General features: G+C 43.9%; 1 protein-coding gene across 1 annotated transcript; it reads right to left on the bottom strand.

The window, feature by feature from the left end:
- Positions 1-193: 193 nt before the first annotated feature.
- On the bottom strand, positions 194-13,625 carry Taf13 (TATA-box binding protein associated factor 13). The gene is made up of 4 exons (XM_051165664.1): positions 13,556-13,625; positions 12,047-12,125; positions 4,682-4,779; positions 194-810 (listed from the first exon to the last, which is right to left on the bottom strand). The coding sequence occupies exons 1-4, from the start codon at positions 13,580-13,582 to the stop codon at positions 640-642; spliced, it is 375 nt and encodes a 124-aa protein (XP_051021621.1). The 5' UTR covers positions 13,583-13,625; the 3' UTR covers positions 194-639.
- Between the last annotated feature and the right edge of the window lie 7,585 nt (positions 13,626-21,210).

The raw sequence follows: 21,210 nt of genomic DNA, 5'->3' as shown, positions 1-21,210 counted from the left end.
TAATCTATTAAGACAAATAAAAAAATCTTTTTTTTTTTTTTTTTTTTTTTTTTTTTTGAGACAGGGTTTCTCTGTGTAGCCTTCGCTGTCCTGGGCTAGTTTTATAGACAAGGCTGGCCTCGAACTCACAGCGATCCACCTGCCTCTGCCTCCCGAGTGTTGGGATTAAAGGTGTGCACCACCACCAACGGGCTCAAATAAAAATTCTTACAAGAACTTAGTTCCTTAAAAGAAACATGGACCAGTCCATTATCTTTAATAAGGTCTCCGGCCACTGTCATCTAAAAACGTGAGACACGTAAAGCACACACCTGGGCTCTCACAAAGGACATTTAGGTTGCATGTAATGCAGCGATGTACCCAGCTTGGAACACACAAGTCTACCTAGAGCACAAGCACGACTTTCCCCTCTCAGATGGAACTGCATTGTTTGCAATACTTTAAGTTAGGAGTCACTAAAGCTCAAAAAACAAGTCAAATATGGTCAGACAAAGGCAGGCAATGAAAGGCTCACATTATAAATCTAAAATTGAAGACTTCTTTCATTGCATGCTTTGCCATCACAATATTACTTCAGACCACAATTATGATGTATGGTTTCCACAGAAAATATCAAAAATTTCAGAAATTACAACAGTGTCAAGATCCATAGTTGGCTTCGTCAAAGGCTTTTCTAGCCCGTTTCAATTCTTCATTCATAGTAAGTAAGTCTTTAACTCTAGCAAACTTCCTTGGGTCCTTTCGAATCAAGAAGACAATGTCTTCAACTTGCACTCGACCTTGTCTTCCAATCGACATTGCCTTGTGAGTCTATGACAAGAAAACACATTAACTTTTAAGAGCCAAATATGTTTGTGTTTTAATTTGCTATTAAACATGCTGGTGTTTACATCTGAGAACCATCTTATCCTTTTTCTACTGCACAATTATCAGTATTTTCTTCATGTTTTATAGGCTTTTTTTTTTTTCTTTCCATTAAGAACATTAAAAGTACAAAAGTGGCTGGACAAAGTGATGCACAACTTTAATCTCAGCACTTGCGGGGCAGAGACAGCCAGATCTCTGTTAATTAAGACAAGCCTTGGTTCATATAGCAAGTTCCAGGCCAGCCAGGTTTACATAGTGAGACTCTGCCTTAAAAACAGAGAAGCCAGGCACAGCAGTGCACACCTGTAATCTGAGCGCTCGGTGAGGCAGAGGCAGGTGGAACTCTGTGAGTTCGAGCACAGCCTGGTCTATAAATGAGTCCAGGACACCCAAGGCTACACAGAGAAACCCTGTCTCAAAAAACAAAAGCAAAACTATACATACAAAAAAAAAAAAAAATAGATGATAGATGACAGACAGACAGATAGACCAAAACAACAAAAGCTACCAAATTTGGAGACACTTCGATTTTGTTTTGTTATAAAGGTGGAGTTTTTGTTGTTGTTGTTGTTGTTATTGTTGTTGTTGGGGAGGATGGTCTTGTTAAAGTGTTCTGGGATGGCTAAGAGTAGGTATTAGAGATTAGGCAAATAATATCAGGCTTTAGTAGCTTGGAAGGATGGTTTATGGACGTTATATGGTGAGACCGGCCTTAAGTCTTCTTAGATCGTTTATACCAAAATTCTACTTGGAGATAAGATTGTAACACTTTGTTTTATTTTTGAGAAATTGGTTTTGCAGGATATTTGACCCCATTGTGAACCCCGAGATTGTGAACTGTAAAAACCTGTTTCTTGTTTAATGTGGCTCAGTCCTAGCACATGCCTTTAATCCAAGAGCTTTCTGAACACAGGATTTAATCAAGTTAACCCTAGGTCAAGAGGTGGAACAAGAAACCAGTTGACAGGGATTAGGTAGAAAGGAGGAACTTTGAGAAAAGTGTATTTAAGACAGCGTGGAGAGGGAGCTTTTTGGCTTTTAGCTTTTGGCTTTTTCCATCTGGGCTGTCGGATGAGCTAGGAGCTTTGGCCTTGGGCTTTTGGCCTTTTTCCTTCAGGATGTGAGCTGAGAAAGACGGTCAGCTGGGTGCTTTCTCTGCCTCTCTGAACTAGCAGGTTTTCACTGTAGCATCTGGCTCCTGAGTCTTCATTGGTAAAATAGAATGGTTTGGGATTTTGTTTTTTAATAACATGGTCCAACTATATAACCTGCAACTCACTATGTAGACCAACCTGGTCCTGAACTTAAGCCAATCTGTCTTTGATTTCTGATTGCTTTTGTTTTATTGAGACAAAATCCCTGAACATAGCCTACGCTAGTATCAAATGAGGCACTCCTCCTACCTCTGCCACAAGCCTGGAATTACAGGCACGTACCACTATGGCCAGCTTTGTTTCTGTTCATTGAGACAGGGTCTTGCTATGCAGCCTAGGCTAGACTTGAAACTGGACTTCACCTGCTTCAGCCTCCTGCATGCTGAGCACCCTGAAATTATATCCTTTCATCCCTGGCTGTTTCATCAGTGTTTGGGTTTTCTTGTTTGTTGGGTGGATGAGTGGGAGTGTGTATTTCATTTCATTTTATTTTTTTTAGACATAGTCTTGTTATGTAGCTCTAGATGGCTTAGAACTTGCTATGCATAGACCAGGTTAAATTTTTTTTTTCTTTTGTTTGTCCTTTTTGTTTTTCAGACAGGTTTTCTCTGTGTAGCCTTGGCTATCCTGGACCCACTTTGTAGACCAGGCTGCCCTTGAACTCAGATCTGCCTGCCTCTGACTCTGAGTGCTGGGATTACAGGCATGTGCCACCGCACCCAGCCCAGGTTGGATTTCTTAACCAGTGATTGTCCTGTCTTTCTCTGGAATTTTGGGATTAGGTGTGAGCTACTATGCCTAGCACTATCCCTTAATGTGGTGCGGGAGACTAAACTCAGGGCCTCACACATGCTAAGGGCATGATCTACCATTGCTACTGCTAATGTTTTCCTTCAATGTTGGGTTAAACACTCGCAAGTGTGTGAAGGACCTTGCACATACTAGGCAAGTACTTCAACCAAGCTCAGCCTCAGGCCTTGCTGAGTAATTTTTTTCACTTTTATTCTGTAGAAAGGAAATAATACAAAATAAAGGGTAAACACTCATGAGGGCTAAAAACAACCAAACTCAGTAACTCCATCCCTGCAATACACCTAAACAAGGTAAAGGAAAAAGTTCAAAAAAGTGGCCATTCAAGATGTCAGACTAGGGGCTGGAGACATGGCTCAGATGATAAGAGCACCAGAGGACCCAGGTTCAAATCCCAGCACCCAAATGGTAGCTCACAACTATCTGTAACTCCAATTCCAGGGGATCTGGCACCCTCACACACACATACAGGCAAAACACCAATGCACATAAAATAAAAATAAATCTTGAAAAAAAAATATGTCAGGTGCAGGGTTGGAGATGCAGGTTGACAACAGTTGCATCTGTCAAGCATTCAAGAGGCCCTGAGCTCAATCAGCAACACCGCAGAGGAAGATCATCTCTAGTAACTCACACAATAAGGCTATGCTTAGTCAGAAAGCAGTTTGAGCTCAGTTGCATAGTTTGCCTAGCGTGCACAAAGGCCTGGGCTTGACCACCAGCGCTGAATAAATGGGCCTGACGGCACAGCCTATAGTTCCAGCACTGAGGAAGTGGAAGCAAGAGAATCAGAACTTCAAGGTTGTCTGTAGCCACACAGTGAGGCCATCCTGAAATACATGAGGCCTTGTTTTAAGGAGAAAGAAAAAGAAAAGAAATTCAAATGAAATTTATGTAGCTACTAAAATAATTATGATTAAAACACAAGCAGCAAGTATTGTAAAACATGAGAGTAAAATGAAGGTTACTATGATTACTTCTATAATGTTAGGTACCTTAATTTTTATTTTTGTTTTGTTTTATCTTTGGAGAGGGTTCCCAAAGATTAAAAACAAACAGACAAGCAAACACTCCAGGGTGGAGAGATAGCCCAGCAGTTAAGAACACTGGCTGCTCTTCCAGAAGACCAGGGTTCAATTTCCAGGCCCCACGTGACACCTCACAACAGTCTGTAACTCCAGTTCCAGAGGATCTGACATGCTTACTCAGACATACATGCAGGCAAAATACCAATGCACATGAATAAAAAAAATCAAGGATGTTATGTTTTTACAAATAAAACTCAGGGGCTGGAGAAATGGCTCAGTGTTTAAGAGCATCGGTGTCCTTCCAGAGGACTGGAGTTCAATTCCCAGCATCCACATGGTAGCTCACAACCATCTTCTGGCCATGTGTGGCACCAAGCACACACATGGTACACAGACATACTTGCAAGCAAAACACCCATATGCATAAATGAAATAAACCAAAAACAAAACTCAGAAGTGCTGGAATATATATATATGTATATATATATATGTATATTGTCTTTTTTCTTTTTGGTTTTTTGAGACAGGGTTTCTCTGTGTAGCCTTGGCTGTCATAGACTCGCTTTGTAGACCAGGCTGGCCTCAAACTCACAGTGATCCACCTGGCTCTGCCTCCCGAGTCCTGGAATATATTTATATAATTTCTGTTATTAATGGCAAATAGAAACCAGGAACTTGCACGAAGCAGGTACTCAAATTAATAGCTAGTTTCAAAAGTTTTAGTGTTATCTAAAGCTTAGAATTTCAAATATTCAATTAACTAAAAATTACAAAAACAACAACAACAACAACAACAAATTAATAGTTACAAAACTGTCTTACCATTTCAGTGATGAACTCTATGACAAGATCTTCGAGAATATCCACTGACTCCGTGTAAGGGTTCTGGTCATCCCCAAATCCGTACATCATACACCGCACTATGAACCCACAAGAAAGCTTTGGATTACCTAGAGGCTGACCAATTTCACCAGTAGCTTTTCCATACCAATTAGAAGTAAACCAAATTAAAAACAATGGCGTAAAGACAATCATGGATAGATGTGGTACTACTTGGCTTTTTAATCCCAGCAGTCAGGAATCAGAAACAAGAGGATCTGAGCTGAGGTCCAGGCTAGTCTACAGAGTAAGACTGTGTCTCAAACAAGCAAAATATACAATTGTGTCTCCAAGTATGGATTTTGGTATAAAAGATCTAAGCAGTCTTAGGGCCAAGCCTAACTATTTAGCCTCCATAATGCTCCCTTCCTTCCCCCCTCCCTTCTCTAATTTGCCTAATCTCACCTCCCCCTCTCCCCTCCCTTCCCTCCCCTCCCCTTCTCTCTTCAGAGAAAGGGTTTCTCTGTGTAGCCTTAGCTATCCTGGAACTCACTTTGAAGACCAGGCTGGCTTTGAACTTACAGAGATCCACTTGCCTCTGCCTCCCAAGTGCTGGGATTAAAGGCGTGCGCCACCACACCTTAGACTTTCCTGCAAGTGATGTGGACGCGTGAGAGGTAGTAGGGCATTGAAAAAGTGAAGTCAGAGGAGTTTCCAACATCACCACAGGGGAAAGAGCATGAGAGGAAAGTGTTCCAATTACTTTCTTATGGGAAGAAATAGGCTAAAGCCCTTTTAGGCTTCATCTGAAAGAACAACAGAATATCCCAAGGAGAAGAAAAGTCTAATTCAGAGTAATAAAAATAACTGCAAATAGCTAAGACTTATATAGTTTTTCCTATAGGCCAGATACTGTTTTAAGGCTTTTCATATACAATTCATTTAATTCTCACACTGGCCTCTGATTTAGACACTATTGATACCCCCATTCTATAGCTGAAAAAACTATGGCATCAGGTAAAGTGACCAGTTCAAGGTCACACAGATACTTAAAAGATGAACCTTGAAAGTGACCCCAGCTGATCTGACCCGCAGCAGTAATGCACTTCTTTGTAGCTTAGAACAGATAGGACTCATAAGGATGCTTAACCCAGCCTGGTGTGGTGGCGCACGGCTTTAATACCAGCGTTTGGGAGGCAGAGGCAGGTGGATCACTATAAATTCAAGGCCAGCCTGGTCTACAAAGCAAGTCCAGGACAGCCAAGGCTACACAGAAAAACCCTGTCTTGAAAAACCAGAAAACAAACAAGCAAAAAGGACATTTAATCTGTGGTCTATATATTCCAATTACTCCATAGACAAGCGTCACACACTATCTGTACATACACATTTTCTGGGAAGAACTGTAATTTGGTCATGTTTTCAAAAGCGTACACAAATGCTATCAATGTTGGAATGTCATCTACCTCAGGAAGAGAAGAACTTAAGACAGGGTCTCATGTGCCTCAGGGCTCTCACTCTCCCTATGTAGTCAAGATTTGCCTTATATTCTTTTTTTTTTTTTCTTCGAGACAGGGTCTCTCTGTGTAGCCTTGGCCATCCTGGACTCACTTTGTAGACCAGGCTGGCCTCGAACTCACAGCGATTCGCCTGCCTCTGCCTCCCAAGTGCTGGGATTAAAGGCGTGCGCCACCACGCCCGGCTTTGCCTTATATTCTTGATCTTCTATTCCTACCTCCTAAGTGCTGAGATTACAGGTATGTACCACCATACCTAGCCTTTTGTCTGTGACAGAATCTCCCTATGTAGACCAGCCTGGCCCAGAACTTCCAATCCTTCTGCTTCTAACTCCTGTCAGGATTACTTTTAGTTTGATCTCGATAGTGACCATAAGTATATCCACATTAAAGGAAAAAAGTATACATAAAAAGCTGATCAGGTTGTTTTCTTAGCACATGTCCAACTTACTATATGCTAGTCCTCTCTCTCTCCTCCCCTCCCCTCCCCTCCCCTCTTCTCTTCTCTCTCTCTCTCTCTTGCTTTCTCTCTCATCAGGCTGGCCTTGAACTCTTGAACTCACAGAGATCCACCTGCCTCTGCCTCCCAAGAGCTGGGATTAAAGGCAAGTACCACCATGATTAACTATAAATTTTTTAAAAAGATGTATTTATTATATACACAGTACTCTGCCTGCATGTATACCTGCAGGCCAGAAGAGGGCATTATATCACATTATAAATGGTTGTGAGCTACCATGTAGTTGCTAGGAATTGAACTCAGGACCTCTGGAAGCGCAGACAATGCTTTTAGCTGCTGATCCATCTCTTCAGCCCGAGTATACACACGAAAAAGAATTAAGTATATTATAATTCCTTTTACATTGTTTTTATTTATTACTATTGTCATTATCAAATTAATTATTTGAGATGGGAAAGGCTGAGACAGTGTCTCTCCATGTAGCCTAGGCTGACCTCAAATTCATAATCTTCTTGCCTCAGCCTCCTGAGTGCTGGGATTACACATATGCATCACTATATTCAGCCTTAGAATGATTCCTCTTTAGAAGCAAAAACTGGCAGAAGCAACAAAGAGAAGAAAGGGGTGACTTGGAAACTAACCCATAGCAGAGTTATCCTTGTGTTGATAATGCCAGGACACTTTAGGTCCCAACGCAGATGGAAGGAAACAACTATAGGAGCCAATATTCTTTATTTCTTTTTGAATTCTATTTTTAAAACTTGTCTTTGTAACAGGCAATTTTAGGTTACAGATGAGTTATAAAAATAGCCGAATTCCCACATGCTTAGTATCCAGCTTCCCCTTATAACATTTGTATAACAAAGAGCTCAAACTAAGAAATCAACATTATACAAGCACCTTATTTAGATTGTACTCATTTTCTTTCTTTCTTTCTTTCTCTCTCTTCTTTCTTTTTTTTTTTTTTTTTTTTTTTTGAGACAGGGTTTCTCTATGTAGCCTTGGCTGTCCTGGACTCGCTTTGTAGACCAGGCTGGCCTCGAACTCAGAGCGATCTGCCTGCCTCTGCCTCCCAAGTGCTGGGATTAAAGGTGTGTGCCACCACGCCCGGCTGTACTCATTTTCTTGTTTGGGTCCATTTCCTGTTGAGATACCTTGTTTCTACCCCACACCCACCAGAGCTTCACACCTGCTAAGCGAATGCCCTTTCCAGTGAGTTACACTCCCCAGGCCATCAGACTCCACTTTGCTTTTCTAGGATTGGCAGGATGCATACATTTTTGGAGACACTGATCTGTTCTATGCTGCATCTAACAGGGATGGACTGAAGTTATGTAACTTCCAAGCCATTGCCTAAGTTGCTGTACACAGATCTCATTGACTTGGTATGATGCAATGAGCTCCTCATCTAACCCTTGTGAAACCCCTGTAGTTTTCTCCATACAACCTGTGGCAACTCTTTAACTCTTCTAAGACCTCAGCGCTTACAAAGAATCTTAGTCAGATCTTTCAGACTGTTCTGTCTGCTGTCTTCTCACGACTATACTGAGTTTAGAATGCTTTTACACACTATCAGAAAGGATACCAAAGTCAAGACACTCTCACATCAGGGGTACATACCAATATATCATTGATGACGTTAACTCTTATCATTAGGTAAAGTGGCGTCTGTTATAAATTCCCACAGGGAGCTGTTTTTTCCTTAAATATTTGAGCAAAATACCCACCACAAACATTTCCACCTATTTTACTGGGGACGGAAAACTTATATACATATTTACAGTTGGAGAGACGGCTCAGAAGTGAAAAATGCTAGCTGCTCTTCCAGAGGTCCAGGGTTCAGTTCCCAACAGACACATGGTGGCTCACAACCATCTAGAATGGAATCTGATACCCTCTTCTGGCATGTAGGTGTAAAATCAGATAGAGCGCTCATATACATAAGATACATTAAAAAAAAAAATAAAAGCCAGTTGTGGCGGCACACGCCTTTAATCCCAGCAGTCAGGGAGGCAGAGACAGCAGATCACTGTGAGTTCAAGGCCCGCCTAGTCTACAAAGTGAGTCCTGCACAGCCAAGACTACAGAGAGAAACTCTCTCAAACCTTTCTACCCCCAAAAAAGTTGTACTGTAATGCAACTTATTTTGTGTGCCTGGCCCTTTAAAGGGTAACTATGCCCTTCAGTGTCAGTTGGTTCTGGGACTTCTGGGAATAGGAGAAGCTATAAAAAGCCAGCAGAGGTTGAGAGAGGTTGAGGAGTAGGCAGGAGGGTGGTCTAGCTGGCAGAAGAATAAGGTCACAGAGTAGGATCAAAAAAGACAATTGGTACTAGAAGAAAGAAGGCTGAATAGAGTTAGAGAAGATGGAGCCGAGTAAAAATAGGAGACAGTTGAAAGTGAATTGGGCTATGTGAGTGAGAGGGAAAGACAAGACAGTTGGTGACTGACAGTTGAGCCAGGGGAAGCTGAGCTGAGCCAGAGAAGATACTGTTAGGAGGACACATGAAAAACTAACACAAAGTAGGGAAAAATAAAGCCAAAAAGCTACATTTGGAGACCAAGCTGGTAGGCTATTTGTAGAAATAAGAAACATTAAGAGAGGAGGGAAGCTACAATGTACATATTTCAAAGTTGACTATATTTGGTCAAAGGGTGGGTAAGTCGTAAATAAATGACAGTGGAGGCTCTGAAACTCTGTTACAGGGTTTCTCCTCTGTGCAGCCTTGGCTGTCCTAGATTCACTCTGATCTGAATTTACAGCGATCCACCTGCCTCTGCCTCCCTAGAGCTGGGATTAAAGATGTGGCTCAGTCAGGAGGGTTCTTACCTAACATGCACAAAGCCCTGAGTTTGATCCCCAGCACTGAAACTGCTCATAGTAGTTCATGCCTGCAATCTCAGCACCTGGGAAGCGGAGGCAAGAGGCTCAGAAGCTCAGGGTCATCTTCAGTTACTAGGCCAGCCTAGGCTACATGAAACCCTGTCTCAAAAAAGCAAGCAGGAGGCCGGGCGTGGTGGCTCACGCCTTTAATCCCAGCACTCGGGAGGTAGAGGCAAGCGGATCGCTGTGAGTTTGAGGCCAGCCTGATCTACAAAGTGAGTCCAGGATGGCCAAGGCTACACAAAAAAAAAAACCAAAAAAAAAAAAAAAAAAAAAGCAAGCAGGACAACAAAAACAGGTATGCTAATGTGGAGGGGGGGGGGGAAGCCCAGGAAGCCTCAACTCTCCTTGAAAAACTATAGGCAACTAAGGAATGTTGGCCAAGGGGGAAATAGTCTTCCCAGAGACAAGGATACCAATTGGTTATCCAAACCAATGGTCAGCCTTGAAAACACACAAGTGACATACAGACAGAGCAAGTTGTACTAACTTTACTTAGTATGTGTGTACAACAAAAAAAGAAGCAATAAATTTGAAAGAATAAGAGGAGTATATGAGAGCCTGGAGAGAGGAAATGGAAGGAGAAATTATATATATATATATATGTGTGTGTGTGTGTGTGTGTGTGTGTGTGTATATGTGTGTGTGTGTGTGTGTGTGTGTATATATATATATATATATATATTTTTTTTTTTTTTTTTTTTTTTTTTAAATAAAATTGGCCCAGGCAGATAGTCCAGCTGGTAAGGGCACCTGCTGCCTCTGAGGACCTGAGTTCCATCACTGGGAACCACGTGGGAAGAGAGAATCACGGAGACACGAGGAACAGGAGTTTAAGGCCTACCTGGACTATACAACAAGAGCCTATCTGAAAAGTAGCAAAAACAGAGGCGGCATGAAGATTCTTTTAAGTCAGTGGGAGAAGCCTGTGAAGATTCCAAATTTTTGTCATCACAAAGCGAGTGAAACTGAACTAAGGCTTGGAGCAGCAACAGTGTGAGTACTGCTTCTAGAGTGCTTTGGTCGAAGCATCCTTTTCCTGTGTCCCCATGACAAGAAGTAAAACCATAAACAAGTCATGTAATTAGCATCAGGGAGAGAGAATAAGAAACGGTCAGACTTCAGTAAAAAAGTGAAGATACTGGAAAGGTTTTTTTACTGTTGTTTTTGTTTTGAGACAGGTACTCATACAGTCCAAGCTGGCTTCAAACTCACTATGGAGTTGAGGATGACCCTGGACTCCAAATCCTTCTGTCCCTACCTCTCCCAAGAGCTGGGGTCATAGGTATGTGCCACTATGTGTGGATGGAAAAAGATTTAGACACTTAAAACCTGGTCTTGCAGTTTCAAGAACTTTTAGATAGTACTGTATTCAGGCACTCATAAATGCAAGTTTCTGTACATCTCACTGCTCAGCCAAGAGCCCTGGGCGTAGACCTGGAGAGTACATTCTCATGATGCCTTTCAGGAGTTAGTACAGGCATGACAAGAACAAACAGCTCACCCTGTTACTGCCCCAAAGGGACTAACTTGTCTGCTGAAGGCGTGTGACAGGTTAGTACGTTATAATCTCCATGGCACTGTCAGTACTGCACACTTCACCACCTTTTTGCCCTGTTCACTGGCTCAACTTACATCACATGAAAGGTGGACACATGAGAAATACAACTTCATGGTTATTCTCAGCTACACAGTGAGTATAAGGGCAGTCTGGGCTACATGAGAGCTTCCTAAAAATACAACAACAAAAAGGAAAAAACAAAACAAAACACAGGAAAAAGGTGGTGGTGCTCGAAGTGTAGTTCAGTTAGTGGTATTGGTTGAGTGCTAGCCTAACACACACACAGAGCCCTAGGTTCACTCCTCAGCAGGACATACACTGGGAAATAGAGCAATAGGACCAGAAGTTCAAAGTCACACTCATACCATATACTACATATTGGAGTCATACTGGGATATACAAAGCCCTGACTCAGTCGGTGGTGGTGGTGGTGGTGGTGGTGGAGGCGGCACACCTTTAATCCCAGCACCCAGGAGGCAGAGGCAGATGGAACTCTCAGTCAGAAGCCAGTCTGGTCTACAGAGCGAATTCCAGGACAGCAAAGGCTATACAGAGAAACCCGCCATGGCTATATAAAGATTATCTTTAAAGAAAAACAGAACCAAGCAAAACAGCTGGGCAGTGGCCCATGCTTTTAATCCCAGCACTCTGGAGGCAGAGGCAGGTGGATCTCAGTGAGCTTAAGGCCAGCCTGGCCTACAAAGCGAGTCCAGGACAGCCAGAACTACAAGAAAAACCCTGTTTCAAAAAACCAGTAAGTAATAATAAACATGTAAGAAATAAATAAATACCCAAACAAGCAAAACAGTGAGAACAGAAAACGTTATAGGCAAGTCTGAGAACACAGATCCTATAGGCCAACCTAGGAAGAATAACAAATCTCCTCTGAAAGGACATGTTCAAAGGCTTCCACCACCTACAGTAAAAGCACTGGAAAGGACAACTTACATTCCTTAGAGAAAAGTCTCTTTCTTTTCCCCTGACCACCTTCTGCTCCTCCTCCAATTTCTTCATTTTCCTCCTCAAACTAGAAATTTAAAAATACAGACATGTCAAAGGATTGCACTGCATTCACTACTCCAGCGAGGTTCCCTTCTGTTCTCTTCCTTTGGGGGGGGGGGAGGGGGCAAGGTGGGGGACAGAGGGAGGTGGGGGTTTGCTATGAATTGAACCTAGGAGCTCAAGATTCTAAACAGATGCTTAACCACTCAGCTCCACCCTTTTCATCTTGTGTGTGTGTGTGTGTGTGTGTGTGTGTGTGTGTGTGTGTGTGTTTTGTTTTGGAAAGACATTATGTGTATTGTGAGTGCCTACTTCGTCCATGCTTCCTGCAGGTTCCAACAGAAACAAAAATAAGGTGTCCAATATCCCGGAGCTGGAGTTACAGGTGACTGTGGGTTGCCAGATGTGTGACAGTAAGTGCTCTTAACCACTGAAGCTATCTCTATAGGCTTTTTCTTTTTGAAACAAGGTCTCACTGTGTAACCCTGTCTGCCTGTAACTCACAGAGCCTCCTGAGTGCTGGGATTAAAGGTGTGCACTACCAGCACCGCCGCTGCTGCTGGCTCGGTGGCTCACCGCCTGTAATCCCAGCACCCAGGGAGGCAGAGGCAGGCGAATCTCTGTGAATTCGAGGCCAGCCTGGTCTACAAATAGAGCCCAGGATAGCCAAGGCTACACAGAGGAACCTTGTCTCAAAGGGGTTAAAATGGTGTGCACCACCGTGCCCAGTGACCCTCTTTAATTTTCAATAGCAATAAGCTAAAGCAAACAGCATAAAATCATGACACTTAGCATCTAAGGGTTCTTAAGACCTAGTCCAATTCTCAAGGCATGCAGGAAGGCTTCTATTTATGGCCCCCGACAACTCCACACCTTGGGTGCGTAAAAGTTCTAACTACCTCAGGGTCCGAGTTTTGTTTTAAACCAACTAAATTGTCACACTGCTGGGCAATGCTACTGTAAAAGACCCGATGCTGGTTTAAAATCTACTCTCTGCTGTCATCGGAAGCAACATTTATTTACTTTCCTTAAGTGGGCCTGACGCTGTCTCACGACGACAAGAAAAACCGATGCCCGGAGTTAAATAACTTGCTCAGAGGACCAGGAGAATTCGGACTTCAAGCTTCCTGACTTTAGGTCATCATTTTTTCGCTCCCTGCACTAGTTTTGTTTAGCAGCCGGGCTGCCGGTTCCGCAGTGTGATCTCTGATCTCCCTTAGCAGGCTGGGTGTCTCAAAGTGTCAGATCCGGATCAAAGGAAGCCCCTTTCTACTCTTCATCCTCGTCTTGCCCCACGCGCTAAGGTAAATCCGAGGAAGAGGAAAGCACCGCGAGGCTCCCCCCACCCCCGAACTCTCGGCGGGATTCCCTTAGAAAACACGCAGGTCAGACTCTGCGTCCGCTAGTGAGCGCGAGGGAGTGAGGAAACAGACTGTGATAGAGGCGCTCACTCACGGTAGGGTCTTCCTCCTCATCTGCCATCCTAGCCGCCCGCCAGCCTTCTGAACCCGCCCACGGCCTGCTAGCGGCTTTTATAAGGGCCTGTGCGTCACTTCCGGCCCGGCCGGCGCCGCGCCTGCATGGGTGTGCTTTCGTTCTCCTAACCCTGTTTGAGATTGGATAAAAGGCAGTGGCGTGCCTTGGGTGGAATCCTAAAGAAGGAATTAAAAATTCCGAAGAACCTGGGCATGGTATGCTACCCTCGTAAATCTCTACCTTCACTCAGGAAGCTCAGGCAGGAGGATTTCAAGTTCGAGGTTAGGCAAAGCTACTTGAGCCCGTGTCTCAGAAAACATAAATGATTAATCTATGAATATCCAGATGGAGGCTCACAAACGCCTGTAATTCCAGCTCCGGGGGATACGATGAATTTTACCTCCAAGGCTGGTACACTCAAGTACACCAGGCCACACAGACACACTTGTTTTGTTTGGTTTTGCTTTTGGTTATTTTCGAGACAAGGTTTCTATGTGTAGCCTTGGCTGTCCTAGACTCACTTTGTAGACCAGGCTGGCCTTGAACTCACAGTGATCCTCCTGCCTCTGACTCCTGAATGCTGGGATTAAAGGCGTGCACCACCACGCCTGGCTCAGACATACATTTTTTAAAGCGGGCGTACTGGCGCATCGTTTTAATCCCAGCACTCCGGGAGGCAGAGGCAGGCAGATCGCCGTGAGTTCGAGGCCAGCCTGGTCTACAAAGTGAGTCCAGGACATTCAGGACTACACAGAGAAACCCTGTCTCGAAACAAAACAAAAAAGGGTGTGGGTGTGGGTGTTTTGTCTGCATGTTATGTACCTTATATGTGTAGTGCCAACGAGGCCAAAAGGAGGCTCTGATTCTCTGGCCTGGATGATTGTGAATCGCCGTGTAGGCGCTGGGAAGCAAACCCAAGTCTCCAGAGAAGCGGCCAATGCTCTTAACCACAGAGCCATCTCTCCTGCCCCGTTAACTTTTATATAATAAATCTTTTCTGGTTTTTTTTTTGAGACAAGGTTTCTCTGTGTAGCTTTGGCTGTCCTGGACTCACTTTGTAGACCAGGCTGGCCTCGAACTCACAGTGATCCACCTGCCTCTGCCTCCCAAGTGCTGGGATTAAAGGTGTGCGTCACCACCGCCTGGCTAATAAATTATGTTTAAAATGATTTTTTTTTCTATTTTATGTGCATTGGTGTTTTGCTTGAATGTATGTCTGTGTGAGGGTGTCAGATCCCGAGACTGGAGTTACAGACAGTTGTGAGCTGCCATATGGGTGCTAGGAATTGAATCTGGGACCTCTGGAAGAAGAGCCAATGTTCTTAACTGCTGAGCCATCTCTCTGGCAGTATTATTATTATTATTATTATTATTATTATTATTATTATTATCATCATTATCATCATCATTATTATTACTTTATCATTACAAAGAATGGCCTGGAGAGATGGTTCAGCTAGTAAAGGTTCTAGCAGAGTAAGTCTAAATATCAGGTTTAATCTCTGGGACCGATATAAAGGGGGAAAGGTGAGAAAACAGACTCCACAAGGTGTCCTCTGGCTTCTATACACAATAGTAAATAAAGAATTTTTATATTATGAAAGAGCTGAGTGTGGTGGTGCATGCCTTTCATCCCTGCCTCAGGAAGCAGAGGCAGGAAGAGCTCTGAACTCCAGGCCAGCCGTGGCTACTTAGTCAGAGCCAGGCAACAAAACAAACAAAAAAGCAGAGACATTAAATGTCTTAGAAAGGTTACAGCATAGATAAATTGAGAATAGGGTATAAAGGAATAAATAGAAAGCAAAGCACTGTGGAAGGGCCATTTATGCTATAAACTATGAAGCGTGGACAATTCAACCCTCTTAAAAGTGAAAACAGAGCCGGGCGTGGTGGTGCACGCCTTTAATCCCAGCACTCGGAGGCAGAAGCAGGCGGAGGATCGCTGTGAGTTCGAGGCCAGCCTGGTCTACAAAGTGAGTCCAGGATGACCAAGGCTACACAGAGAAACCCTGTCTCGAAAAACCAAAAAAAAAAAAAAAAAAAAAAAAAAAAAAAAAAAAAAGTGAAAACAAACAAACAAACTGGAACACAAAGTCAGAACAGACGTAAAGCAGAGTAAACAGCCCTGGTGTGCTGCTACAAGACGTTCAGAGTGGACCCTAGAGTCAAGTGTAGGGTTGGAGGGGAGATGTCAAATGAGAAAAACACGTCTCACGGCCAGCCGTTACTGAGGCTGGACATGGCTCAGAGGAGAATCTAGGGAAATGAGTTGCTGTTGTTTCCGGAATTATCATTGTTTAGCCACAATGAGGGACCTTTACAAAATGGAGTGGCCATGGCTCACAATCATTCGTCACTGTTGTTTGACAGTTTTCTCTGGATTGACATAGTCCACATAGGAGGGTTCGTATCTCAAATTTCTGAGAGAACAGAAACTTAGAAGATTCCTGAGGGCCTGGTCCCTGCTGCTTAAAGTAGAGAAATTAGCAGCTGGGGAGGAGACTGGCCAGCCAAACTCATGGAAAGAGGCTCAGACAGTTCAGCTACCGGCCAGCTGCACACAGAGCTATAGGGTGAGGGTGAAGGTGGGGGTGCAGGTGAGGGGCATGGTGCAGCCTTCATGAGTCAACATCCATACGGAGGTGAGCTTTTCTGTGATACAGCTGCTTTTGAGTCATCCCTGACTTTCAAATCTTATTGATAACCGCCCCCCCCCCCCAAATTCAGTTGGTTAGCCGGGCATGGTGGCACACGCCTGTAATCCCAGCACTTGGGAGGCAGAGGCAGACGGATTGCTGTGAGTTCGAGGCCAACCTGGTCTACAAAGTGAGGCCAGCCGAGGCTACACAGAGAAACTCTGTCTGGAAAAAAAAAATTCAGTTGGTTTACCAGATCAGACATTGGTACTTTGGTTTGTTGCTGGCTCCTTTTCTGACCTCATAGATGTGTGTGTGCATGTGTGTGTGTGTGTGTGTGTGTGTGTGTGTGTGTGTTGCCTCCCCAGGAAAAGTCTGCCACCCAACATTCTTCCTCACAAATTCTGACATTCCAGTTCTGCACAGCCACACTCAACTATTCATGCAACAAGTTTCCAAGCTTTTCTTTCTTTTTTTTACATTTATTTGTTTGTTTATCATGTGCATCTGTACATATGTGCCATAGTGTTCATGTGAACACCAATGAGCAATTTGCAGGAATTAGTTCCTTCATTCCACCGTGTGGATTCCAGGGACTGAACACAGGCTGTCACCCTTGGCAGCAAGTACCATCTCCCAGGCCCAGCAATAAATAACTGCCAACTAGTAAGCATCAATAAAATGACAAACAATGCAAGTGAACCTTAGGGTGTAACGGACTATTGAGTTTGATAACAGGTACTGTAGAGGCTTCTACCAGGGAAGGGAATTGAAGGCTCCAAGCCTCCTTCCAGCATGAAGGGAATTCAGCTAAGGCCTGAGAGACGCATGGAGTGAGCAGTGTGCCCCAGACTTGTCCTCTCTAGCCTTTGATCACAGTCCTTTCCCACTGGAATGTTTTTCTTCCTATTGAGATGTTGTGTGCTTTTTAGGACCAGTAAAATGTCTGCTCTTTCAGAAAGCCTTCTCTGGAGGCCGTTTTTCCTTCCTCCCACAGCACTTAGTTTTCATTTTCCTTCGACAACTCTGGCTTTCTGTTTGTTTCCATATGCAGCTTATCCGTTCCTGCTAAATTGTAAACTTGCTACAAACAGTCTGTTTCTCATCCATCTCTTGATGCCCTAAGGTTAGCTAGCTCATTCCTTATTTTTAGGCGTCTGGAAACAAATGTGTATAGCACACATGAATGCCTATTTGACGTCGCTTGCAAATAGTTTTCATTCAAATGAAGCTATTGTTGCAAGCTGTGCCTTCAGAACTGCACTTATTCTTGGGTTACACCCCAATGCCCTGGCCATGGTCCCCGAGACTGATTGGCATTCACCACAATGACCACAGCAATCCTAACAAACAGGCCACTGTTCTTGACTGACAGGCATTTGGCAAGAACTGCCAGCTCTCGGGTGTCAGCCGAAATAAACTGATAAAGACGCATAAATTGAGATGCCCCAGTCCATTGAGTGCTTTTGATTCCTTGCATTTGTGCTCTAAGAGCCAGTGACCCCAGCTTTAGCCTGGTGTGAAACACGTCTGCAGGGAATGGATGTTTGAGGCCATTCTGGTCTACAAAGCAAGTCCAGGACTACACAGAGAAACCTTGTCTTGAAAAACTCAAAAAATATACAGAGCTTATTTTACAAAACAAAATATTTTGCAGGTATTTTACAAAATAAAAAATAATGTTATACATACAATGGCTGTATAGTCTTAAATTTGTTTATTCAGTTGTCTTACCCAATATGTTTTGTTCTTTTGGGGGCAAGGACTTATTTTTGCCTCTATTTCTGCAAAATACAGCAAGTGGCCAACATATCACAGATACTGGTAAATACATTCTTTATAAATGAACATCACCAAATTGTAGCTAGTCTTAATTGAGTAATGCTTCATGTCAACTATTGTTGTAAATAGTAGTCCACTTAATCAAATAACCCTGGAAAGGATTTACCATTTTAGTGACACTTTACACAGGAGAAAACAATATATATGTATAAACTGATGACATGACCACTTCCTGGAATGGAAAGGCTTTATTGTAGATATAAGAGAGAGACCAGCCAGAGGCATCTGGAAGAGTCCAGAGCAGAGAGAGAGAAAGTAGTGGACTGAACCGAGCGAGAAGGCTGGACATGGTCAGGGCTAGGGAATAGGGAGAAAGTAGAGAGAACATCATGGAAGCAGCTGGTGCAGGAACCGTAGGTGAAAATAGCCAAGAAAGATGAGTAACTATCAGGAGGGTTCCTCCTCCCTGGGCGGGAGGAAGGTTAGAGCTGGAGAGGAGGTGAGAAGGGCTATAATGCTGGCAGGGACTTTGAAATGTGTGACAGATATTTCTGTTACTGAAGGAGCCTGGAGGCCAGCACGCACTTTGATTGCTAGGAAATGACTCTCTCTGATAGAGAGTCACCGGCTTCCCAAGTCCCCGAGGAATGCTGGCTTTTATCTAGCTGCCAGAAATCCTCTTATAGTCTGGGTTGAGCTCATTTCTAGATATTTGGATTGCTTTTTGAAGTTTGGGGGATTTGAGCTGACATACATGCATACATACATCTGTGTGTATAAATATATACATTTAATTTTGTTGAGTCATGGTCTACACAGCCCTGGTTGGCCTAGAATTTGCTGTGTACACCAGATGGGTCCTGAATTCACAAAGATTGCATTATATGCCTCCCAAGTGCTGGGATTTCAGGCAGGAGCCACCATGCCTCTGTCTCGGTGAGGAGACAGAAACTAGTGGGGTAGTTCTAGGGTGAGACGCCTGTCTTACTCAGTGTTCTGTTGCTGTGGAGAGGCACCATGACCATGATCACTCCTAGAAAGGAAAGCACGTAACTGGGGGCTTGCTTTGTAAATCTCTTATGTGCCTAAGTGGCCAGACTCCTGTCTCTAAATTGATCGAAGTGTAATCTCAGTCTGAGACCTGAAAGAGACTTAAGGATGACAGTGTTTATGGAATGCTTAAGACAAAGTGTACACGAGTTAGTAAAATCTTCTGCCAAGGCCAACTCTAATTAGGCATTAACCACAGTGGGCCAGCCAGGCGGATATTTCCCTTCATCTCTAAGTGTGAGGACCAAATTTTCAGTAGGAAGGCTTATTATTTCTATAACAAGATCTCCTGGAAGTAGAGGAACATACAGTTGTGAGCCATCGCTTGGGTGCTGGAAAGCTAACTCAGGTCTTAGCAAGAGCATCAAATGCTATAGACGCACCGACCCATCTCTGCGGTCCTATCTTGGTTTGTGTGTATGCCCTTGCATATGTAATCCTAGTGATTGCATCAGCGGTTACATTAGGGTTTTTTCTAGGTACCTTTTTTTTTTTGATGCTGTAATTTCTTAATTTCTATGTTTTCTCAAGGACTCTTTCCTGCTTTAAGCTTTATTATAGCTGGTGGTGCTGGTGGTGGCTCCACCCACCCGCCTCTCCATTCCGGTTTTCTTCTAGGTAACCAGGCAGTTCACGGCCAGCAGATGGCACTGTAGCAGGAATGGACAGGATTCCTAGGTTTTTGACAACAGTGCTCAAGATTGAGTGCAGCAGTTTCACCCAGGCTCTAGTAAAGCTGACCGAAACTGTCTATAGTTAAAGGCCTCAGCTTACAGAGAAGAACCTAAGCTTTGTCTCCCCACCCACTCCATCATTAGACAGGCCTTTCATCATCTGGTCAAAACATCTCCAGAGAAGCCATGATAAGGCAGATTTTTAAACAAGGTGACCCCAGCATGACTTAAATGCGGAAGATAAACGAAACTATCCTGTTAAATTAAGGGAAAGAAAAATCCATTCTTCAGGAAGTCGTCTGAATGCTCTGACAACGGAGCGCTTTAATATCCGAAATATGTGGGGCTTGTTATAAAGTCCCTTGTTTTGCTTACAAAAATCAGACGCAACTTGGTTAGATTTCTGCCAGGAGAAGCTGCTCAGCAAGGCAGTCCCAGACGCCTGAGCAGCTACTGCTGCGTCCCCCTCCGCCCTCCTACTCTCGTTGGGTTTCAGATATTCCAGAACACAGTACTACTACAGAGCATAGAAACAAAACAAAACAATACAAACAACAAGAAAAACCAAGCTCTGGCCCCAAGAAGACAGGTTCAACTCTCTGAAGTGGTGCTGTTTTCAGCTTGCTATGCTAAGATGAAGTGACCCTGCACGTGAGCCACCTTATGTGCAGTTCCTTAGAGATGGAGCCTGCTTCCCAGTGCTTCCTCTTGATACTGTTCCTGATTGTCTTACCAGCTGTCACCTAAATAAACTGGAGGAAACGGAACGGTGGTGTTTCTTGGTCATACGTCACTTTAACCTTAAAGTCTGGTTCTCATGAGGGGAACGGCATGTTCTGGCACACTGCGTGCCGAAGAAAAAGCACAGTTGCTCCCTCACCACGGTAAGCGGGCTGCTGTGCACGCACGCATACACACACACACACACACACACACACACACACACACACACACACACACAAAGCAGCAGCCACAGCCCAAACTCTCCAGCCTTTCCCCTCCCCTCTCCCGCCCCGCCCAGCCTTTCTTTCTTTCTTCTTCTTCTTCTTCTTCTTCTTCTTCTTCTTCTTCTTCTTCTTCTTCTTCTTCTTCTTCTTCTTCTTCTTCTTCTTCTTCTTCTTCTTCTTCTTCTTCTTTTTGGTTTTCTGAGACAGGGTCTTTCTCTGTGTTAGCCCTGGCTGTCCTGGAGTCGCTTTGTAGACCAGGCTGGCCTCGAACTCACATCGATCCGCCTGCCTCTGCCTCCCGAGTGCTGGGATTAAAGGCATGCGCCACCACGCCCGGCCTCTTCTTCTTTTTCTTTTTTTATTTTTTCTTTTTGGTTTTTCAAGACGGGGTTTCTCTGTGCAGCCTTGGCTGTCCTAGACTCACTTTGTAGACCAGGCTGGCCTCAAACTCACAATGACCCACCTGCCTCTGCCTCTCGAGTGCTGGGATTAAAGGCATGCGCCACCACGCCCAGCCCCAGCCTTTATTTTTCAAACACACTGTC

Source organism: Acomys russatus, chromosome 23 (assembly GCF_903995435.1).
Source record: "Acomys russatus chromosome 23, mAcoRus1.1, whole genome shotgun sequence".
Taxonomy (NCBI): Eukaryota; Metazoa; Chordata; class Mammalia; order Rodentia; family Muridae; genus Acomys; species Acomys russatus.
The sequence above is the reverse complement of the archived record's forward strand: the minus strand, read 5'-3'. Positions and strand labels throughout refer to the sequence as shown.

Bases quoted from the DNA above. Each gene is read 5' to 3' on its own strand.
- Taf13 (XM_051165664.1), bottom strand. From the start codon at position 13,582: ATGGCAGATGAGGAGGAAGACCCTACC. The intron at 12,126-13,555 runs GTGAGTGAGCGC...TTAAATTTCTAG, and splicing joins ATGAGGAGGAAGACCCTACC to TTTGAGGAGGAAAATGAAGA. The intron at 811-4,681 runs GTAAGACAGTTT...TTCTTGTCATAG, and splicing joins TAGAGTTCATCACTGAAATG to ACTCACAAGGCAATGTCGAT.